The sequence below is a fragment of the Drosophila kikkawai genome, chromosome 3R, assembly GCF_030179895.1.
Source record: "Drosophila kikkawai strain 14028-0561.14 chromosome 3R, DkikHiC1v2, whole genome shotgun sequence".
In the NCBI taxonomy this organism is placed as follows: Eukaryota; Metazoa; Arthropoda; class Insecta; order Diptera; family Drosophilidae; genus Drosophila; species Drosophila kikkawai.
This window is the reverse complement of record NC_091731.1, coordinates 38,039,711-38,057,499: the sequence shown is the minus strand read 5'-3', so window position 1 is coordinate 38,057,499 and position 17,789 is coordinate 38,039,711. Positions and strand designations below refer to the sequence as shown.

The 17,789-nt window shown below is 45.7% G+C and overlaps 3 protein-coding genes across 4 annotated transcripts; 2 read left to right on the top strand and 1 right to left on the bottom strand.

Annotated features, from left to right (window-relative positions):
* Positions 1-31: 31 nt before the first annotated feature.
* On the top strand, positions 32-11,902 carry mtg (mind the gap). 2 transcript variants are annotated; one of them, XM_070286772.1, is made up of 9 exons: positions 32-303; positions 2,104-2,200; positions 2,275-2,430; positions 8,647-8,769; positions 9,781-9,914; positions 9,968-10,336; positions 10,392-10,796; positions 10,856-11,011; positions 11,072-11,902. In XM_070286772.1, exons 3-9 carry the CDS (start codon positions 2,388-2,390, stop codon positions 11,498-11,500), a joined length of 1,659 nt encoding a protein of 552 aa, XP_070142873.1. In that variant the 5' UTR covers positions 32-303; positions 2,104-2,200; positions 2,275-2,387; the 3' UTR covers positions 11,501-11,902. The 2 variants fall into 2 exon arrangements, with proteins under 2 accessions (XP_070142873.1, XP_070142874.1); XM_070286773.1 differs by lacking the exon at positions 8,647-8,769 and having other exon boundaries at positions 2,104-2,430.
* A 119-nt stretch (positions 11,903-12,021) lies between these two features.
* Positions 12,022-14,241, bottom strand: RPA1 (replication protein A 70). The gene is made up of 4 exons (XM_017181458.3): positions 14,072-14,241; positions 13,769-14,013; positions 12,487-13,708; positions 12,022-12,421 (listed from the first exon to the last, which is right to left on the bottom strand). The coding sequence occupies exons 1-4, from the start codon at positions 14,102-14,104 to the stop codon at positions 12,107-12,109; spliced, it is 1,815 nt and encodes a 604-aa protein (XP_017036947.1). The 5' UTR covers positions 14,105-14,241; the 3' UTR covers positions 12,022-12,106.
* A 335-nt stretch (positions 14,242-14,576) lies between these two features.
* On the top strand, positions 14,577-17,555 carry Mcm2 (DNA replication licensing factor Mcm2). Its single transcript, XM_017181339.3, has 2 exons — positions 14,577-16,819; positions 16,885-17,555. The coding sequence occupies exons 1-2, from the start codon at positions 14,678-14,680 to the stop codon at positions 17,407-17,409; spliced, it is 2,667 nt and encodes an 888-aa protein (XP_017036828.1). The 5' UTR covers positions 14,577-14,677; the 3' UTR covers positions 17,410-17,555.
* Positions 17,556-17,789: the final 234 nt, after the last annotated feature.

Here is a 17,789-nt window from a genome sequence, read left to right as displayed (position 1 = left end):
TAATTAGAGAGCCGATCCTTATGAACCATGCCCTTAGGAGGTCTAAAAACATATAACTTCCTAACCCAAAAATTATAAATAATTTGTTATAAATATTATAGTTATCAGCTGGGCCAAGTACGGAGAGAGAGCCAAAGAGAGCGGCTTGCTCCCCACACTTATTGCCTGAGAGTTTCTTCGGCTAACCGCCATAGCAACTTCGAATCCGACTCCGAATCGGTCTTCAGTCGATGGCCGCGCGCCCAAGCAGCAAGTTAAGTTTCGCACCTGGCCAGGTGTTCGCGATCGTCGTCGCAGGTTGCAGTAAGTCTCCCGCTATCGCTTGGCTTTGGCAATGCAGTTCGTCTAGCCTCTAGATGATCCGCAATGCTATGGAGCCACTCGACCCAAGGCAATATATGTACATCGATGTATCGGGCTGTGTTACAAATTGAAATTAAGTCGAGTGCTTAATTTAATTAACATTGATTCGAACAGTGCTAAGTGTGTGTGCGTGTGTTTTGTAAATCGGTTTCGCGCTAATTTCGGCCAAAAGAGCGCCAGCTAACGAAATTAAAGCGTATCGAAAACAACTTTTACCTATGCTACCGCTGCCGCTGCCAGTTTCAAAACGAGGCAGAACTGTTGTTGTTGCCCGAACGTGCTCAGCCATCGCTATATAGTAGCCGCCTTGCCTTTTTCGGGGGCGTGGCACCTATGTAGTTGGCATGTGCGCAGCCGCCTCAAGCTGGCAGTGACAATAGACGGACCGAACGGCGGCGGCTGAGGAAATTATGGAGCGCTGACCAACAAACCAAACAAACTAAAGAGAAAAAATAAAAATAAATCTAAAGAAAAAAATAAGAGCGCTGGCAATTGGAACGATGTTGTTATGCTCAACGGAGCAAGCGAAGGAGTTGACAAGGCGCGACACTATTTATTTTGGAAAATATATTTGAATCCGAAGCTAGGCTAAATCGGTTCAGATGGGAAAAATTATGTCTAGGAGTTGCCATACGAAAACGTTATTTTTTTATAAAATGTTAACTAGTTTGTTTAAATACTTATATAAATTATTCCTAGTCATGCACAGTATAAATAAATTCTTTTAAAATATAGGCCTCCATTAATATTTTTTTTTTTCGGTAAAGACAGCTTTGGCTTTGAACAAAAACCCTTTAAACCCTTTAGTGCATATTATATTAAAATGTGTCTATAAATCAAGAGTCTAGGCGTTTTAATTAACTTTAAAATAATTGTTGAAATTTTAATTTAGCATGCAAATAAATACAATTAAAACACTGTCGTGGATGTGGTAATACATTTAGCGTCAGGCTTTAAAAAGCAGTTAAGCTTAATACATTAAAATGTTGTTAATCATATTTTTCGCAAAAACTTTGCTAGACAATCTTAGCTCACTGAATTGCCAAAAAAGTGCTATGGTCTTAAATGTTTGTGGTTAACATTATTTATATTTGAGTGAACCAAAATGGAAGCAAATAAACGAATAGTCTGTTACAGAAACAGCTAAACTATTAAGCGATTTTGTTTGGGGAAAGGCTTTTAGTATTAAAAAACGCATTAAAAATTATATTTTACTTAAAAACTATAAATACTTTACATGGAAAATCAGCCTTAAACTATTTAAGTTTAAAATGTTTTTTGTTATTTATTTTTTTCTCAAGTAATTAGTCGCTTTTCATGCCCCTAGCCACATGCAAAATAATGTTATGTCTTCAGATATATGATAAGATTTGGATTTCGTAATTTCTTGTCATGTTGTTTCTGCCGTTAGAGTTTTGCTGTATGAAAAAACACAATTAAACATTTAGAGATATATAGAGGCTGCCGCTGCCCTCTGCCGGCGCCTACGCACTCCGCTCACGTTTATCGCACATCTCAGCCGCGTCGTGCGTCGTTACCGCCTCTGGACCGCCTCGGCCGTCTTCACTTTTACCGCTGAAAGAGAGAGTGAGAGTGTGTTTACCCCGCTCATTTGCGTTTCTTGTGCTTACCGGTTTTATATTTTATTTTCGGTATTTTCGTTTGCTTTCCCACTACCACCACCGCCGACTGCTGCCAAAATAATTGATAAAATAATAAGTTCATTAAATTTAATTAAAGCAACTATCCTCCGCTTCCGATCTGCGGCACGAGTCGCGCTAATAAAAGTTTATTGTGCTTTCCTCAGTTTTCCCTCTTTGCCGTCCCACCGATTCCCGTGAGTGTGCAGTGCAGTGTGTGTGCTTGAGTGTGTGTCTTGGATCGTAAAGAAAAATTACACGCTATACGCAGCCGACGAGGAAATTAACTAATCACAATCATTTCCGAAACGAGGGAAAGAGTGAAGAGGGGGAGCTACCGAAAATTGAAAGCAACATTCGAGCGGGAAAGAAGCTGTGGCCAAAATGAACTTTTTTGTGATTGGCTTTCTGATCATGCAGGCGGCAAGTAAGTACGAGATGCAGTTTTATATCATTTTCCAAATAATTGCTCTTCCTGTTGTTCCTGTAATTGCTTTTCACGGTTGTGTGTCGTTGATTTTGGTGTCGGACAACATTAAATGCATTCATTCCTCGGGCTAGGCAGCTGGCTGGCTGGCTTTGGAAACGAAAGACTTAGGCGACGAACTTTTCTCGGATTTCGGGTTCGTGTCTTAAGTCTTTCGTTTGAGCACAGCCGTTATCTCTTATGACACCTGGAATATGCCGTAATACTAGGCTTTTTGGGTACGAACAGGTTGGTTCTGCGTTGTGGATGTGAACGAGTAGCAGCAGCCGTAATTGGCCAATTGCTCACCCCGAAATTCAATCTAATGCAATCGCTAAAGCGCGCCAAACACAAGAGGCTTGCAATTCTATGTTTATTATAATGTCAATCATCATCAAGCTTGCACTCGGAGAAAATAGTTTACGGGAGTTGAAAATTGAATTTTTGCATTCATTTACCTGTAGTTATTTGTAAGATAAATTATTTGAAAATTTTTGCATTTTTATAATGTCAGAAAATATCTAATGTTTCATGCAAAAGGGTCAGAAATTATTATTATATTAAACCCAGTCTCACGAAACGCTGCTTTACTTCTATTTATTAATTTAAATAGAGCTATAATCGAGTCTACTCCCAATTACCTCCCCTTTTTTCATCCGTCCATCAGACAAGCATTTAAAAAATTCCAATCAATTAAAAACCATACGAAAAGTGCGCTGAACAATCTTATCTTGGCATTTGTTTATGCATATTTTTTTGTTCGTTTGATTCGAGAGGCTGCAGTTTATTGGCATCGCTTTTTATATGGATTTAGTTTCGGTTTCTTCTTTGTCTCACGCGCGATATATAAAAACCTTGCCGAGGAAACCGGATTGCTTTTGGGTTAGTCACGGTGCCCATGGCGCGGCCATTCTTGACCCGAAGTAATGTGCGGCTCATTAAGAACAGCCACATGTGTGTGTGGTATGTGGGCATATCTGGGTTGAAGGTGGCCCCCATTTAGGACTGCCACTTACCCATTTACCAATTAATCAATTTGCAAATTCGTCGGACATAAATTAGCCTCGTTTAACCTTCGTGCAGAGACTGGGCTTGCTGGATTCGGCAGATTTGCTAAATTTGGCGGAGAGTGGAACGATGTTCCGATATCGCCAAGATATGGCCAAAGGCGGACGCGGACATGTCAGAATATCGGTCAAGATCGGACCAGCAAACACGGCTTGACTGGGTGTTAATTTCGTCAATTTTCGCCGCCTAATTTCCATAAATTCGCGCGCTGGTACGTCGTCGTCTTGTTTGCTGACCTTTGTCTGAGGTCCAAAAGAGAAAAGAGATCTGCAGAGAGGAAGGAGGAACCAGCCACATTGCCCTGCCCAAGTCTTTTTCAATATTCCCATTGATGGCTTCATAAGAGCGAGCAGCAATCGTGGGCCATGATTCATCAATATCGGCATGGCGACTCACCGATTTGTAGCCCGAACTTATTGAGATGCGTTGTTTCTCTTTTATGTTTCATGTTTTCTTTTACATTTTTATTTTTATCTTTTTCTCGAGCCTCAGCTTTGTGGTCAATGACGCAGCAATTTGGTCCGAATCTCCAGTTGTTTCTGTTTCTGTGTTTTTATATAACCCACGAGAGCCACATTCCGGCCGATGTATGCCTTTATGCAATACTTCTCGGCCTGGCCTGGGCCTGGGAAGACCCTTTTCCTGGTTCGCCTAATGGCCAATAGTGCGCATACGCCCCGTACGTTTGCCAATAATAAACATAAAAACATTATAAATGCTCTTTGGCCAAATGCATGCTCTCGACGGCAATTAGCTAATGTTTTTCTTGGCTTAAGTAAACCCTTGGGCTCGAAAATGCATTTGGTGGCAATGCAACGGGGTCAGCGAGTACTTACAAAATAATAAGGCAAAGAAATTGCATTGTCATTTCAAATTGGTCAATAAGTAAAAGGCTCTTCGCGGCCGGTATTTTGCAAAGTGAAAGGCAAACAGCAAGGCATCTCTGGGTGCACTCAGGAAAACATAAATTAAAGAAGATATGTATTTAAATCAAAAAGGGAATGGGCTTCAGTGAGGCCTTAAAATAAGTTGCATGTTTGCGTCAAAACCTCCACCAAGCTTGACTAAATATCAGTCATATGAAGTAATTATTAGAAAAAAGCATGCGTGGGAATTGAATTGAGTAACAATTATTTGATAATAAATTGATACAAGAAGTATTTATAAAATTAAGCTGTATTTTTTCTACAGTTCGTAGCGATTTCCTTGAGTGTCTAAAGCCACTTCCGGCTGTGTCTATTCCCACACAAAGAGGATCCTGTCCTTTCCCTTTACCTCTAGCTCTCTTCCGCCCCGGCAGACACTTTGTAGCCCCGTTTTGTTTGCAATTAGGAATAAATTAAGGCATGATTATCACTTCCATTGTCTCCACATAACATACACACATGGTATGTCGCTTGGCACCATCTCGAGTGTGTTTTGTTTTGTGGCATTATTTCGGAGCAAAGAGCACGCAACCCGCTCACGTAAGACCTTCGCCTCGAAGATGCTGCACTGCTTTTGGGGGCATCTCATCTCCGAGAGACTCGAGACTTGCATTCCATTCCACACCTCTAGCTCTGCCGCTGTCAGCTGCTGCTGTTATTGTTAGCTTATTGTTGTTACCCACACGAGTTGGAGCCCTCCAAATTGCAATTTAATTCGATGGCTTGAAGTGGCTTTGTCAAAAGTTTTGTCAGCCGGGGCTCTTCTTTTGTTGGGCCTATCGCTCACTGTCAAGACCATCGTTCAATTAACATAATTAACCCGGCGAAGGGGGCGATTAGCGACTCGCCGTTTTAAAGCTGACACTTTGGAGATCTCCGAGACCCAATCTCCGTGTAACCCAGAGCTGTTGCCGTGCGATAATAGTTTCATTCGGACAGGGGCAAGGTCACAGCTTATAGATTGCTTATAGAATTTTATATAGACTAAAGAATTCTAGAGAAGTTTGATTTTTTACTCTAAATAAATTATAGAAATTAAATTTATAACATTTTTAAGTAAATAATGGTTTTTTACTCTAAATAAATTATAGAAAAGAAATATATACAATTTTTTAGTAATTGATATAATTACCTAATAATTTCAATTTAATTTTGGACTATGAGAACTTACGGGCCTTCTAAACTAATTTAATTTACCTTAAAACCAAAAGATTGGCTCTTTAATTTCTAAAATAAAGCTTAGATATTTGGGAAATCAAAGCAATCTCTTTCATCACATCGACAAGGTCAGGGACTGCTCATAAAAACCCCACAAAATAGGGCTTTGAATTCTCATTGTAATTGGTTTAATCGGAAAAGTGTCTGCTTAGACACTCGAACAATACAAAAAACAATCTCCTAATCTCTTAACTATGGAATTAGCTTACAAAAAAAAACTAAAGCAAGGTCAGGGTCGTCACCTGTTAAGACCTCTTATTATAGATTTCTCCTGCAAATGGCAAGGAGATTCATCCGCGTAATGAGGTAAATTAAGGAGAAATGGAAAGTTAGCTGCAGACAAAAAAAAGGGAAAAAGGGAAAGGTTGTCGCCCCAAAAGAGCCTTCGCTTCTCGCAAAAACAAAAAAAAAAAAAAAAAAATTGACAATGAGATAAAAAGAGATAAAAAGATTGACCGTAAAGCGTTTTGCCAACAATGGAATGCTCAGCCTTTAAATATGAGGGCAGAATATAAAAAGGGAAACCGCTTGGAGAGGCGTTGGTCTGGGTTAAGGTTTGGCCACGGCCTAGACCACAGATGAGAGATGTCTGATAATTAATACACGATATTTGCATTTGGGAGATCATCAAATTGAATTAACGCTCGGACGCCGCCAGCTTGGGTTTTTGTTTCAGTTTCGGTTTCAGTTTCGCTTTCAGTTTGTATTTTGTGTCAGTCTCCACACTGAGCAATTAATATCAATGTTTTTTGGAGGCGAGATGACCCACTTTCGCGGCACAGGTGCTAACTAGGCAGGGAAGCTGGCTAGCTGGCTGGATGAAGAGTGTGTGGCGTATGTCATCTTCCGAGGAAAGTAACTAGAGACACTGGTCAATGGCTTGTCTTCGTCGGCATTGCCACTGCCCCACGTGCATATTTATGCCTCATTATTTGTTTAGTTTGGATTTCTATTTGACCACGATGCCAGCCTGTCCACCGCCGCCGCCGCAACGAGATGAGGAGAGAAAGCGCTCGTCGTCGTCGTCGTCGTCGATCGCCTGTGACTAACTGCAAACTGTCGTTGGATATGTACATATATCCGGCACTCCGCTTCCTCCTCTGGCATATTGCTCTCCTCCAGCTTGCGTAGTTTTCCCTAGCTAATTGCTCGTTTCCCTTGCCATTTGCAGCCGTCATTAAAATAACTGCTCGCCCACACGGCGTATGCGTAATGCAAATCCAAGTAAAAGTTCGATTATGAGTCTATAATTTTGCCTTAATATTCAATTTGTGAAGTGACAGACAGAATGGCATTTCTGATGACGATGACGACGAGGAAGTGACCACATCGGGGGCGCTCTCTGAACTCCCACCGATGGCCAAACGTCGCCTTGCCATGCTGACACTCCATTAGGCGGGGCGCGTTAGAAAACAAGCTCAATTTTCCTTGAACTGAACCCGCAAAAAAACCGACTGTTGGACCGGACTCTGATCCGTAGCGGCTTGGCACTTAGAGAAATGTTTTTTAAACTTTTATTTTTATTATTATTAAAAGGTTTTTTAGGTGTTGGTTTTATCGCCTTCTTGGCAACATATGTCCAGAAAATGTTCTTCAACATTCTTGATATTTGTTTGGAATTAAACAAGAAAGAAAATTAACTTCGGAAAGCCGAAATTTGTATACCCTTAAACTTTACCATAGGCTCATGGCATCGGAACAAAAATCTATCATAACTAAGCCAAAAATCCATCAAATTTAATTTTGAAAGCTTTTCTGATCAACAACATATGTATATATGTAGTTTATGGGGTCGGAAATGGCTTATTCACTGCTTTCCAAACATCTAACTAAAATTGCAAGAGAATATGTAAATATTTTTGAATCTTTATCTGTTTCTATAAAAACATATAAATTCTAATCCTATATCTTATTTTATATAGGAATAAAAATACCAGTACTTATGACCCTAATTACTCAGCAATAAATAAGAGTAATCAGAAAACAATTTCACTCTTTTTCTCCCAGTGTGGTAGCTTGGGCGATTACCACAATCTGAGACATAATGGCCCGCCATTAGCCGCCTTAGAATTGGTTTCAAATGCTCGGCCCCATGAATATGGATATGGATGTGCTGCTAACGACCACGTCTATGTGGTTCAGAGGGGGAATTTTGAAAGAATCCATTCGAAACACGTATTACATGTCCCACTTGATGGGCTAACTATTTAATTTGAACCCAGAGACGCGCGCAATATTGAAGTCTCCTCCACTTTGTTCAGGTCACCGAGTGCCAAGAGGTGCTCTCCATAAAGCTTGGGTAACTAACCCCAGCCTGGGGTAATTTGCAATGAGTCTCAATTGCTTGTGGCATAAGGAAGTGGTATGTCTGCGGTTGGGCTATCATAATGGCTCCGTTCACGGTATCGTAAATGGTGAATCGATTATGGCCAAGATCGGTGCAAGAATGCAAAGAGTCGCGACTTGGTTTTATAGTGGTCGGATTGGGCCATCTCCTCTGGCCTAATCTGGGTCATTCTGCGGTCACACCCTAGGATGGTATATGACAGACAAAGAAACCCCACATATATTCAAGCTGTATCAAGATTTGAGCGGGCAATCCGCACATCAATCAAGAGACCTCCGTCATGCCATTCGATGCGGGGTAAAAACATTTAAAACTCCGATGCTGGGCGGTGATAATATTTAAATGAAATGTAAATCTAACCTTAGCATAGCGAATTGTGAGCTCCACCCACATTTACAAATCAATAATACTTATGACAACAACAGGCTTTGGGTTTCATCTTTGGTAATGGTATTATAGAGAAAACAACACAGAAGCCCCCTTCCTCCTCCCGAACTCCCACCAACACTCACCATAATATTTAACCCTTAACTTAAAAGAAAAACCATCATTACTGTTTGTATTATATCGAACGACTATCCTATTCTGTGTTTGCTTTTTCTATTCTTCTATTTATAGGATTGGCTTGCGGGACGTGTGTTTTATCCTCCGATTTCGGTTTCATAATCGATTGTAACTTCAAAAAGTCTGGACTGTTTCGAGTACGAAATTTGGGTGGCCTAAAGGCCCATTTCGGTTTAGGTAAATCTCCCAACTCCATCTACTCTGTCATCTGTCACCTATCACCTCATCCTCATTCTTTTAGTGTATATATCCATAGCATTAAAATAGTTCAAGGTGACTGTAATTGTATTTTTCGAGTGCAACTAATTGCCCGAGTAATCGAACTCGGCTTGAACTCAAACGCACCGCGACTAGCGATTAAGTAAGTCATTAATGCATTAATGCCAATGTCAGAGCTCTCGATACCGATAGATAGATAAGTGGAGCAAACGAGAAGCACAGCAAGATCATGAAAAAAAAACCTGAAGATTGACCTGTAGTTCAATTATCAGGGGCACCGAAGAGGGGTCTTTATCATTATAAGGCTGAAAACAGCATAACGATTATATTAATTAAATTGAAATTCCCTTAACACTGAAAGGAAAGACGAATTTTGACTTGAACATAAAAATACATAATATAATAGGTTCATTTTCAATTCCCGCAATTTTAGAAGATATATAAATTTTACAAAATAGGTTTTAAAGTCAAGAATACTTTAAATACTTCATAAATTAATTTAAATGATGCAAATTCAAGTTTGATTTATTTAAAAAAATATATTTATTAGGCTCAACAAATTAAAATAAGAAATTTGAGATACACTGAAATGAAATATAGCCTGAAATAACTCCATCTAAACCCAAAATAAAAAATATAAATATTGTAAAACTTCCCCCCATATTCCCTAAAATATATTTTTTTTACACAAAATGTCCAAATGAGTTGAGCAATTGTTGTGGGCTCAGCCGTGCACTTAACCATTGACCCCTTTATTAATGGATCCGATCCGATCCAGGCTTTGTGTACATACCAAACGAGCAGATGTCTGACTTAGATAAAGCTAAGGCCCTTGGCCGGTAGGTAGACTTACCATGTGAAGGGAAAACAAGGGCCATTAATTAACACATCATTGCCCAACCCTCTCTCGGCCACGATTGTGGAGTGTGATTGATGGGCCCAACCTAACCCTTGCGCACAATTTTGCAGGTTTCAGCCTGGGCGATGAACTAGGCTTTCCGGAGTCGCTGGGCAACGTGGAGAGCGATCGCCGAAGAGCCATTAGCTACAAGAACGGAGCTCCGCCGGATTTGGTGGGCGTGCTGCCCTCTACCCAGCAGCAGGTGGGTTTCCCCATTGTCACAATGATCATGTATATGGATATTTCTCTTCGTAGGTCAAAGCCCCAGTCCAACAACCCTTGCCGGAGAAGCGGATCAGTTCACGCTCCACCGGAGCAGCGCCTTACAACCTGCAGCAGGTGCAACAGGCGCAACAGGCGCAGCAGGTGCAGCAACAACTAAAACTTAAACAGCAACTTTTGTTGCTGCAACAGCAGCAGCAAGCGCAGAAGGCCCAGCTCATGACCGAGGCGCGTCCCCTGCCCCTGGGTGTTCCCGCCTTCCGACCCATTCCCAAGAAGCAACAGCAGGAGATCGCAGCGGCAGGTCCGGCTCCAACCACGGCAGAGAGGCGGGTGGCCGTGGATACCCCAGAGCCCAGGGTCAGTGTCAACAACAAGCTGATAAGTGCAAACGATAAGCCAGTGAGTAGTTTTCACGTCCCTTTAATTATTTCCAATTAATTATATTTACTTAAAGCACTCCAACCGCACCTTCCACGTGGCCAATCCGGTAGTTTCCCAGCCCGTGGCCGTGCCCGTGTTCCAGGCCATGCCCGACTCCATTGCCCGCATCGCCAACGTGGGCAAGGAGCACCGAACGGTTTCCAATCATCCGAATTACCTGCAGTTCGAGGAGCCCAAGTTCGATCTGAAGGATGTGACCGTGGAAGAGCTGGCCGCGGCGGCCAATGTCACTGTGGACACCATCAAACACGCCATCTATGTGCGAGAGCAGCAACTAAAGGCGGAGCACCGGGCTCAGCTGGCGGCCAAGCTGCGAGAGGAGTTTATGCGCACCTCTACAGTAAAAACTACGACGACGACAACGACAACCAGCACACCGCGTCCTCAGAAGTCCCTGGCGGAGCACAAGGTGTCCAAGGTGGGTGTTTCATTTAAAACCTATAAATGGTTAAAAACACCCTTTATACGAAACCGTAGGTAATGAATGCCCCCAAGGAGTATTATCCCGTTGGGTACGACAAGAACTTTGACGATAATTTTAAATCGAAAGTGGATCTGCCGCCGACGAGCTTTTCCTGTGCCAAGCAGAAGCACTTTCCGGGTCTCTACGCCGACACAGATCTGGGCTGCATGGTGAGAATTCAAGGCTACAATTCAAATCGGAAAAGAAAAAAATTAAAAGCTTTCGTTTAGGTCTTCCATGTGTGCGCCCTGACCGACGACGGAATGGTGCGGAAGTCCTTTCTCTGCCCGGAAAACACCCTGTTCGACCAGACGATCCTAAAGTGCAACTGGTGGTTCTACGTGGACTGCAGCTCCAGCACCAGCATCTACGACTCGAACATTCCCATCTCGAAGAGCTACCAGCTAATGAAGTCCCTCACCTACTTCTCCAAGTTCGCCGGCGGCCAGCGACAGGGCCAGGAGCAGGACGGCGCCAAGGATGAGAACGCTTTGGACATAGACTCGCTGCGGGAGTCGATGGAGGGCGTGTTGCGGCGCCAGGAGCAGGCCAAGAAGGCGGAGCAGCGCGAGGCGGAGGAGAAGGAGCAACGAAGCCGGCCAAAGGAGGACCATGAGCATGTGGTGCCTGCGGAGGGAGAGCAACGGCTGTCCAACTAGGCTCCAGAGCCCCCATCCACGCTATCTGAGATCTAGGTTAAGTGTTCACGATCGAGCGTCTCTGGTCGGTTAGCCGTACGTAGTCAAGTCTTTGCTCCTTGCTCCACGAGTCAATGGGTTTTCCTGTAATCTTCTCTCAACAATTCCAGCGGCAGCTCCTGCACAGAGAAAAAGAGTTGCCTAAAGCAGGCAATGAATTTTCTCTGTGTAGTCCCATTTTTCCTTTGCTCCCGAGCGCCCATAGATATAGTCCTTGCTAGCTCCTTAAGTCTCTAGTTAAGTCCCAGGCGATTGGGTTTGGGCAGTTAATGTTATTACGTTTTACTATTTATTTATTGTACAAGTATTTCGCGACAATTAAACATTGTTTTTTTCAACACAAAGGATACATGTCCTTTTATATCGGCGCACCAAGATCAGCAAACTCTGGAGGGAAATAAAGTCTTTGTAGATAAAGCTTTCATTACTAATTGCAACTCCATTTTCAGGACCAAATTATAAAAATTAAAACCAAAACGAGATACATGTTCTAACCCTACACAGTTTATTGAGTAACTAATTATTTTCATAAAATATGATTTTTGGATAGATAACGGATACCGGGAATTACTTGGTGGCGGAGCCAATGCCTGTCAGCTCCTGCAGCTCCTTGAGCAAATACTTGTTATATTCCTTGTGGTTGATGGGGGCCGCTGACTGCACGGTCAGTTTGTTGCGGGTCATGTCGCCATACACCTCGTCCTTGCAGCGCAGCTTAAAGATGTGCGAAGTAAAGTTGAGGGCAGAGAACATTTGTTCGGCCTTGGCGGAGTCGTTCTCCAGGGCCTCGCCCACCTCCTGCGAAGTGTGTCCCAGCAGCTGCTCGCCGATCTCGTTGAAGCATGTGACCCAACGATTGGAAGCCCAGTCGCCAATGCTCATCTGCAAGTCAAGATTCAAATTGGTTTAGAAAAAGTTATCGCGTACTTCGCATTCCCTGTACTCACGTTGATCAGAAGCCGATACTTGAAGTTCGGATAGAGCGCGTTGCAGCGCTCGCAGCGGTACTGATCGTTGCCCTCATCCACCACCTTTTTGTTGCAGTCTGTCTGGGGGCAGGCGCGGTAGAAGGCGTTCTCCTGCCGGACAATGTGCACCACCGCCTTGCACTGGAAGTAGTCGGGCTTGTCGCCACGGCCGAGTTGGCGAATATTTATATCCTTCAGGTTCAACCACTCGGTGTTGAAGGAACCACCGCCCGTACGAGCCGATACCATGTTGGCGATATTATCACCGCCGCCATTATCAAACCAACCGCGCAGCTTGTGGGCCTCTGGTATGTCAGGATTGATCTTCATGATGGAGCCACCGCCAAGGCTCAGACTCTTGCCGCCGTTGAACTCATTGATGCGCGTACCCTTAACCAGGATCACGGGCTGCACATGGCCGTCAAAATTGACGGCATCGTCGCCCCAGAGGGTCAGATTAATGGCCGAGCTGCTCATGTCCACCAGGGTGAGGTCTCGCTTCTTGAACTCCTTGTTGGTGGTGCGCGACACAAAGGACTGCAGCTCGCCCACCTCCTTGCAGATGCCAATCGTGTCCACAGCTGCTTTGTTCTCCATTCCCGATACCTCGGAAATGGGCACCAGGTTGTACTTGATGTCCGGAATGCCACCGTCGTCGGCATCCTCGCACAGCTGCACGACCGTCTCGCCGGTGAAGGTCATCTCGTATGGGTTGTTCAGCTGCGAGTACTGCTTGTTCGCCGGCTTCAGCTGGCACTTGGAGATAAAGTAGACGCTGTCTACTTGGATCATATCAAAGAACTTGTCGCACTGCTCCTTGAAGGCAGTGGCCCGGATCTCTCCCGACTCGTCCATAAGATCCATGCTGAAGAGCTTGCCCTCGCCGCGGGGGTTGCTCCATGTTCGCACAGCGGTCTTGGAGGTAACGCGCGCCTTGATAACCCATTTGTTTTGATAGGGACTCAGGCTGGAAATGGGGTGCGTCATTCCGCTATTGATCGATGTGTTCATGGATATGTTGTTGTTATTGTTGTTCTTGAAAGCAGGCTCCTTTTTGGCGGGGGCATTTGCCAAAGGAGGTGCTGCCTTTGGGGCCAGATCCTGCTTGGAGGCATTCTCGTAAGTGACCGGCTCACCGATTTTAACCTTGACTTCGGAGCCGGCATTGACGACGGTCAACTCTGAGATGATTAGCACGCGTCTGAAAGTGCAGTGGGGTTTAGTGCTAGCGCTTGGAAACCCCTCCCAGATTGCTACTTACTTGCCTGCGCCGTCCTTGCCCACCATGGAGGTCACATACTTGTCCAGCTGCACAATGGTAAACTCGTTCAGCTGTCCCTTGTGCTGCATCTCGTTCAGCTGGCTGGCCAGCATGGCATAGCTGTTGAAGTACTTGCCGTCGGAGATCAGGATGCGATAGCGCTCTGAGTCTGCGTTGCTGTTGATCTTCTTGATCGCCAGGATCTGGAGCACCGGCTTGGAGATATCCTCGCCATGCATGATGCGCTGTTCATCAGGTACATATTTTCACATCAAATGGTACATCTCCAAAAGCCATACTTACAGGAATGACTCCCGAGGACAGCGACGCGACCATGTTGATAGTTAATAATTAATAAATAATTGCAATTTCACAAAAAAAATAGTTAATAATTAATAAATAATTGCAATTTCACAAAAATGTATAATTCGCAGCAGTGCAGTTCGAGGGCTGGGCGCTGAGTGAAGCCAGATGAGGCGGGAAGGGCTGCTGTTCGTTTTGAATCAGTGGTTCCGATTGGAACTGGTTCCAGCCAGGGCTGCACTCAAGCAGTACAGTAAGGCGTCGCTTACACGTATCTTAGTTTACTTTACTTTTTTACACGAATATCTACCATGCCGTGCTCAATATATATTTATATTTACATAAATCCCACATTTAAATCTAAGGATATTGCAATATATAGGTTTTAAATAAAAGTACAGCGGCTAGAAGTAATATTAAGATGCATAGTGTCATCTTTAGCCGCATTTCACTGTAGATTGCCATTGTTTTACAATACTAGAGTTCTGTGTTGGCATTTGGCAGCACTTTTTCCCGCGCAATTCGCACGCGTCCACAACAAAAGATCGCAAGCGCAAAAAACACAGATTCCTGGAGAACTCCGAGCACAACAGACGCGCAGACGACATGGACAATCCCAGCTCACCGCCGCCAAATACGCCCAGCGACGCCGCCGCCGAGCGTCGCGAGATGCGAGCGGCGATGACGTCGCCGGTGGGTGACTTCGAGCCGTTTGAGAACGAGGATGAGATTCTGGGGGATCAGACGGTGCGCGACGAGGCGGAGGAGGAGGATGGCGAGGAGCTGTTCGGGGACAACATGGAGAACGACTACCGACCCATGCCGGAGCTGGATCACTACGATCCGGCGATGCTGGACGATGAGGATGACTTCTCGGAGATGTCCCAGGGCGATCGCTTTGCCGCTGAGTCGGAGATGCGCCGCCGCGATCGAGCAGCCGGAATCCATCGCGATGACCGTGACCTTGGCTTCGGGCAGTCGGACGACGAGGACGATGTGGGACCGCGGGCCAAGCGACGTGCAGGCGAAAAGGCGGCCGTGGGCGAGGTGGAGGACACCGAGATGGTAGAGTCCATCGAAAATCTGGAGGACACCAAGGGCCATTCCACCAAGGAGTGGGTGAGCATGTTGGGACCGCGCACCGAGATCGCCAATCGCTTTCAGTCTTTCCTGCGCACCTTTGTGGACGACCGTGGCGCGTACACTTATCGCGATCGCATCCGTCGGATGTGCGAGCAGAACAAGTCGTCGTTCGTCGTCTCCTACACGGATTTAGCCAACAAGGAGCACGTCCTGGCCTACTTCCTGCCGGAGGCTCCGTTCCAGATGCTCGAAATCTTCGACAAGGTGGCCAAGGAGATGGTTCTGTCCATCTTCCCCACCTACGAGCGTGTAACCACCGAGATCCATGTGAGAATATCGGAGCTGCCGCTGATCGAGGAGCTGCGCACGTTCCGGAAGCTGCATCTGAATCAGTTGGTGCGCACCTTGGGCGTGGTGACCGCCACCACGGGCGTCATGCCGCAGCTGTCTGTGATCAAGTACGACTGCGTCAAGTGCGGCTATGTGCTGGGTCCCTTTGTCCAGTCGCAGAACACTGAGATTAAGCCGGGCTCCTGCCCCGAGTGCCAGAGCACCGGACCCTTCTCCATCAACATGGAGCAGACGCTGTACCGCAACTACCAGAAGATTACGCTGCAGGAGTCGCCTGGCCGCATTCCCGCTGGCCGCATTCCGCGCAGCAAGGACGTCATACTGCTGGCCGACCTGTGCGATCAGTGTAAGCCGGGCGATGAACTGGAGGTCACTGGCATCTATACGAACAACTACGATGGCTCGCTGAACACGGATCAGGGATTCCCTGTTTTTGCCACAGTAATTATTGCCAACCATGTGGTTGTCAAGGACTCGAAGCAGGTGGTTCAGTCGTTGACGGACGAGGACATTGCCACGATCCAGAAGCTGAGCAAGGATCCTCGCATTGCTGAGCGCGTGGTGGCCTCCATGGCACCTTCAATTTACGGACACGATTACATTAAAAGGGCTCTGGCCCTGGCTCTTTTCGGTGGCGAGTCCAAGAATCCTGGCGAGAAGCACAAGGTTAGGGGCGACATCAATCTGCTGATTTGCGGAGATCCGGGAACGGCCAAGTCGCAGTTTCTCAAGTACACGGAAAAGGTGGCACCACGGGCGGTCTTCACCACGGGCCAAGGAGCCAGTGCCGTGGGTCTTACCGCCTACGTTCGCCGGAATCCCGTCTCGCGGGAGTGGACCTTGGAGGCGGGCGCCCTCGTCCTCGCCGATCAGGGAGTCTGCCTGATCGATGAGTTTGACAAGATGAATGACCAGGACCGCACCTCGATTCACGAGGCCATGGAGCAGCAGTCCATCTCGATTTCGAAGGCTGGCATCGTTACCTCCCTGCAGGCGCGCTGCACTGTGATTGCTGCGGCCAATCCCATTGGCGGACGCTACGATCCCTCGATGACGTTCTCGGAGAACGTGAATCTCTCGGAGCCCATTCTCTCCCGTTTCGACATCCTGTGCGTGGTCAAGGACGAGTTCGATCCGATGCAGGACCAGCAGCTGGCCAAGTTCGTGGTCCACTCGCACATGAAACACCATCCCAGCGAGGAGGAGCAGCCGGAGCTGGAGGAGCAGCAGCTGAAGACCGTGGAGGACATTCCACAGGATCTGCTGCGCCAATACATTGTCTACGCCAAGGAGAACATACGGCCCAAGCTGACGGTAAGCCCGATCAAGTCCCAAGACCCCAAAGATTATATTAATTGCTTACCCTTTACGCTGCTTAGAACATCGACGAGGACAAGATCGCCAAGATGTACGCCCAGCTGCGCCAGGAGTCCTATGCCACTGGATCGCTGCCCATTACGGTGCGTCACATTGAGAGCGTCATCCGGATGTCTGAGGCCCACGCTCGCATGCACCTGCGCGAGAACGTCCTGGAGGCGGACGTCAGCATGGCCATTCGCATGATGCTGGAGAGTTTCATCGAGGCGCAGAAGTTCAGCGTAATGAAGAAGATGCGCAACACATTCCAGAAGTACCTGGCCTTCCAGAAGGACCACTCCGAGCTACTCTTCTTTATTCTGCGCCAGCTGACGCTCGATCAGCTTGCCTACATTCGCTGCAAGGACGGACCCGGGGCCACGCACGTGGAGATTATGGAGCGCGACCTTATCGAGCGAGCCAAGCAGCTGGACATAAGCAACCTGAAGCCGTTCTACGACTCCGATCTGTTTCGCACCAACGGTTTCTCCTACGATCCCAAGCGCCGTATCATCCTCCAAATCGTGGTCGATGGCAACACCGCCTAAGTCCGGGCTCTCCTCATGGCGTCCATTATTCCATTATCTCATTTAGTTGTAGAAAGGTCGCATCTATCTTTTGTTACCCCCACATTCAGTTTAATATTGGATTATTTTTATATTTATGTTTAATAAATTTAACATTTTCAGTAAAATTTTGTTTCTGTTACTGAACTGCATACTTTTGGGGTGGAAATAATATTTCGCATTTTATTTGAATTTCAATTGGACAATGTAACTTCACATTCAGCGCTGACAAAGTTAAACTAAATCAATACGTACATACACAGTTAAATACACTTTAATTTAGTTTTGGTGGTTTGGTTGTTACTCGTTCATAGTTGTGATATTTTCAGTGACCCCTCATTCTCTATTTATTCTATACAGAC